Source organism: Nylanderia fulva, unplaced genomic scaffold (genome assembly GCF_048542155.1).
Source record: "Nylanderia fulva isolate GAGA-0341 unplaced genomic scaffold, ASM4854215v1 Scaffold233, whole genome shotgun sequence".
Classification (NCBI taxonomy): Eukaryota; Metazoa; Arthropoda; class Insecta; order Hymenoptera; family Formicidae; genus Nylanderia; species Nylanderia fulva.
This window is the reverse complement of record NW_028190297.1, coordinates 8,821-14,249: the sequence shown is the minus strand read 5'-3', so window position 1 is coordinate 14,249 and position 5,429 is coordinate 8,821. Positions and strand designations below refer to the sequence as shown.

General features: G+C 28.2%; 1 protein-coding gene across 1 annotated transcript; it reads right to left on the bottom strand.

The window, feature by feature from the left end:
- Positions 1-246: 246 nt before the first annotated feature.
- LOC114940607 (serine hydrolase BPHL-like) lies at positions 247-4,170 on the bottom strand. Its single transcript, XM_029315323.2, has 6 exons — positions 3,890-4,170; positions 3,352-3,518; positions 3,118-3,208; positions 1,233-1,553; positions 599-854; positions 247-508 (listed from the first exon to the last, which is right to left on the bottom strand). The coding sequence occupies exons 2-6, from the start codon at positions 3,376-3,378 to the stop codon at positions 406-408; spliced, it is 798 nt and encodes a 265-aa protein (XP_029171156.1). The 5' UTR covers positions 3,379-3,518; positions 3,890-4,170; the 3' UTR covers positions 247-405.
- Positions 4,171-5,429: the final 1,259 nt, after the last annotated feature.

The following is a 5,429-nucleotide window of genomic DNA, read 5'->3' as shown; positions in this document are numbered from 1 at the left end:
TCAGTACCTGGATGGGTAACTCTTTAAGATTTATCTTAACTGATTATCCAGAAGCAGAAGCTAAATACCCAAACTCCTCTTCGCGTAATAATGCGAGAAAATGTTGCATTTATATTTAGTAATATGATAATATGTAAATATTATATAGCATTATTAATAAGTATTCAGTTTATTATACATATTACAAAGTAGTTAGTTTTTAATACATATAATAAAAGATGTATATGTATATATAATTGATTACAAAAGAAAATATAATTTATATAAATCTATCACCCTTTCCCATATTTAAAATATGTAAATGTTTAATTTCATAATAGAATATATAATTGTAAATACACTATATATAATTGCCAATATAAATATATATATATAGATGAAATAGTAAATATTTATTAAAAGAAACTATAATTTTGATTGATCAAGGATGAAATTCGTCACCAAATCATTGAACTCTTCAAAATATCTTAAGTGAAGACTGTGTGTACCTTTTTCGAAAATATGTATGCTGTAATATAAAATAAATTATATGTAAATTATGGTACAAAATTATTTCGCAGATCACTTTGAATTCTTTCGAATCCATAAAGATACAAACCTTGACTTGGCGATATTTTGCTTCAGATACGTCGCATGTTCCGGTAAAACCGTGTCATCTTTACCTCCATGAATAATCAACGTTGGGCATTTTATTTTCGATAATGCCTGTTTGCACAGGTCACCATTTTGCTTTTCGTTCAATCTTAGCATAGCGTCTATTATATCCGAATTAGTTTTTGTAAGGTAATCCTCGCCGTAAACTTGCATCAAAGTTGTTCTCCTTCTTTCCGGCCACTTGTTGATATCTCTCATGTCTACACAATATTAAAAAAAAGAAAATTATCCGAACAAAAAAAAACGAAATATTTCACGCAATCTCTATAAAGATGAAATAGAATCAAAATATCTTATACTTTATAAATTTTAACTACAGTTAAACAATGTTTCTAAAAATTTTCACAGTTTTCGTAACTCTTCACAAAAGCATTTTTCTTAAATCTTAATTATTTTATCAAACTTTTACCCTTTATGTATTTTAAAGTCATTTTACTATTATGTTATAAATATTTTACAAATGTTATAAATATTATACATAATATAATTATAAATATTATTATTGTAAATTACATTATTACTAAAAAAAAGAAATATTTTTTTCTAGATATTGCATCTCTGATATAAAATACTCATACTTTCATATATTCCTTTCTCTTCCGGGAGCAGATATGCATTTGTACTATGAAGCACCATCTTACGAATGCTATCAGGATATTTTGAGGCAAGTATAAGCGATGTGATGCCGCCGTGGCACCAACCGATCAGAGAAAATTTTGAGTAGCCCAGAGTCTGTACCAGATTATGAGCCAATACTGCGTCACGTTGAAAGAAATCGTCCGGAAGAGTTCTGTCGGGTGGTCGCGATTTTCCATAACCAGGTGGGTCCCATGCTAGTATGGTAAACTTGTTTGTATTTAGATTTTCGATCTGCGGCTTATAATTAGTCCATATCGTTCCTGAAACACATAGTTTGATATAAAGAATTTTGACATTGCTATCGTTCTAATTTTAAAATCAAATAACATTTCTATCAATTTATTCAATCCTTTTACATTTTATCAAAACTTTAATATTTATCAACCTTACATTTTTGCATGAAATTATTATAAGTCGGTAGAAATATCCATAATTTAAAAAAATTGTTTGTAAATTACAATAATAACAAAAATAAAGAAAAAAAGACAATTAAAATTTACATATATGCATATTATATTTGTATATTTTTTTATTGTTATTTGTTTTATCATTAATTATTTATAATAAACTTGCGTTTCTTGCTTTATTATATTTTTGGTGGATTTTGAACATATTAGACAATTGTGTAATAATTTTTTTGTTTAAAGAAATATATAATAATAAAATGTATATATGTACCTACACTCGTAAAAAAATTATCGCAACACGGAATCAATATCAAAATTTCGCGTAAATTCAAATAAGCGTATCTCCGCGAAAAATTATCGTATTTGAAAAAATTTTTTTTGTTTTAAAGGATGAAGACTTTTTTTTTACTTTAAAAAAACTTTTGTTCAATTTTGATTTTATCCTCTCATACTCTCTCAATCCCGTTAAAAAGTAAGTTGCATTTTTTTGTCAAAAAATTGCAAAATTTGACGAACGAACTCTACGCGGTGAAATAAATTTTTTTCGCAAATCTTATCCAAGTTTTCGTAAAATATGGACTTTTTTCTACAAATAAGAAAAAAGCGAAGTACGTATGATTTTTTTTTTGCAAAGTTACGGCATATCAAAGTTATTTATGCATTTATGTGCAATTACCGCCAACATTAGCATTACCCGACGCGCACCAACAATGATTGTTGCTAATGAAGTTCTTCCTCACAGAATCAGTGATCAAACAAATTAAAAGACGTTTACGTGAACATGGTTTAAGATCGCAAGTTCGACATTTTCCTCTTCTAATGTATGAAAAAAATGTATGATCCATATTGTTTACAATTTATTACAATTTATTGTTAAATATAATAAACACGAATAATATTATAACATCTACATCTACATTTTCCTCTTGTAATGTATGGAAAAAAGTAAGATCCATACATTTGGAGAAAAAAATGTCGAATTTGCGAACTTAAACCACGTTCACGTAAACGTCTTCTAATTGTTTGATTACTGACCCTGTGAGGGAGATCGTCATTAGTAATTTGTCGCGCAATCATCGTTGGTGCGTGTCGGATATCGATAATGCTGGTGGTAAATGGAAAAAATATATGAATAATTTTGATATGCCGTAACTCTGCGAAAAAAATTGTATAAACTTTGCTTTTTTAATTTGTAGGAAAAAGTTCATTATTGCGAGATTTGCGAAAAAAAATTTATTTCATTTCGCAAAGGTCGTCACATTTCGAAACTTTTCGAAAACAAAAAACACATCTTACTTTTTAACGAGGTGGAGAGAGGGGAGAGGATAAAATCAAAATCGAACGAAAGTTTCTTAAAAAAGAGACTCCACCCTTTAACAAAAAACTTAAATTAATTATTATTTATATATATACTTACCTAATCCGCCAGGTAACAATAACACCAGATGATCACCTCTTCCGGTTTTGACGTAATTTATTTCGATACCGTCCACTTTGATTTTTCGTTCCTTTTATATAAATGATACTCTTTTTATGACGATTGACAATATGTGAGCAGTATATGAAAGTTGTGGAAATGGCAGATCGAAATGACAAATAATACGATCTACCATTTGATATTTTTACATTTGTAATACTTATTTTTACGTACCTCAATTTCACGAGTTTTATTTGTCATCTGAGACGGGCTGTTCGACTTAATAAATAATAGTAACTTGATATATAATTAATTTAAGCAATAGCCCTCACCTGACGCGACCGGGTCCGTGGCCGTCAGGGCTCTTTATTAATATTTAAATATATAACAATGGGCGCCAACTAATTTTTATAAAATTAGAAAATTGTAATTGGTATTTTAAATAAAAATTTTTTTTCCAAGTTATATAATAATTTCTTATTGCTCGTTTCACATGGCCTCGTAATATTTAATAATTTATCATTGTGTTTGTTTTTATACGAGCTTGAGTATTGTTACGAATTAGTTGATTTTGTATTATTTTTTCATTAGTAAATTTTTTTCTTTTAAATTTAGATTAATAAAACAAAAGAATTTTTGCGGAAAATTTAGTAGGTTCTCAGGGATGGGACTTGGGAGGACCCAAAATTGTAAATTAAGAAAAATAAGGTCGAGAATTATATGGAAATGGAAAAATGCTCCGGGCAGAGCTGCATAAATAATTGCTACTCACACGTATAACCGTAAGCCAGATTTATAGAATAGACTCTCTCTCTCTTTGTGTATAAACTTGTCTTCGACAATTCAAGACAACAATCCTCAGTTTAACGTTTAATAATCAACGGCGGTCCGACTTCTCGAGGAAACGACTCATGCAGCCTTTTACAACGTGTATTCTGACAGAAGGCCTATCGCAAAGTGCCCGCTCCGATCTTGGCAGTAGATTGTCACACCTGGCCTGGCTGTTGTCGGCTTGAATCGGTTCAGAAAGTAAGGCCTTCGTTCCTTTTCGTCAAGTATTCTTGAGTAATATGATGGATAGTTCAAACGTAACATGGATGTGACAAAATAATTAAAAATAAGATTTTCACAATAGTATCTAAGTGTGGGAACTCCCGACGAGTCGGATCGCATTGACGTTGAGGGAGATTTTACTGTTACACATCGCTGATAGTTGTCGAATTGACAGAATTGTTCTCTTGTACTCTCATTTTGCGTATTGTAAACGCGAAACAAACGTACGTGTTTGACCACATATTGTGCAAGTTATGACTGACGAAATATAATGTAAGCGAGCGCTTTCTAATTTATTCATGTGTACAAATAACTTATATTCTAAAAAAGTTTATAATAAATAAGTCATATTTATTTTTACGTCCATATACTTAACAAACTACTTTACAATAAATAAATTTACAATAAATAAATCATATTTATTTTTACGTCCATACTTATTGGAAATAGAAAAGTGAAAAGTTATATCTTTAAAAATTAATCATTATTAATTTTTACGAATATATAAACATTCATAACTCATTTAATTATCTTAAATTATAAAAATTTATATTTTTAGAATTAATTATTTATTACATTATACAAATTGTTAAACAATCGGTGAAGTAGGAATATAAAATCTGTTAAAATATTTATGACAATTTAGTAATATAATATTAGTTGAACGATATAATAATGATGAAAATACTAAAACTGGAATGAAAAAACTGAAAGACGGGACGTTTTATAATAACTATTTTTATATACCGTATTTAGCAAACTAATAGAACTCATTTTCTTTTCGAAGCAAAATGTATATGTATTTTTGTGAGAAAAAAATTATATCTATCATTAAAAATAAGAGTATATAATTTTCAACATAAAATTGCTAGCGATTATAACACGTATTAATTATTTATACATTTAGCGCAATTATTGCAAAGCGTGTGCACGCAAAAAAAATATAGAATAATTTAAATAACGTTCTCGTAATTAAATGATTGATGCATTATCAGCTGATAACTTTAATCACTGGAGAACTCCAAAAAATACAAATTAAAAAAAAAACGATAATTTTAAAGTACATTAATTATTCTATATTTTCATTTTGTGTTTATCAATTTTAAATTGAACAGTCGAAATACAACAAGAAGCTTACATTTATATTTAAATGTATATGAGTTTTTCAGACGCAGTCTAAGTGAATTTTATTTTAGGAGGCATTTTAAATATCATTATGTAAGTTCAGGAGACACATGTTTTTCAAATAATATTTTTTA

Coding starts and splice junctions, on each gene's coding strand:
- LOC114940607 (XM_029315323.2), bottom strand. CDS start 3,378: ATGACAAATAAAACTCGTGAAATTGAG. Junction 1,554..3,117: donor ATTGTTACCTGGCGGATTAG/GTAAGTATATAT, acceptor TATGTGTTTCAG/GAACGATATGGACTAATTAT. Junction 855..1,232: donor AGAGAAAGGAATATATGAAA/GTATGAGTATTT, acceptor AATATTGTGTAG/ACATGAGAGATATCAACAAG.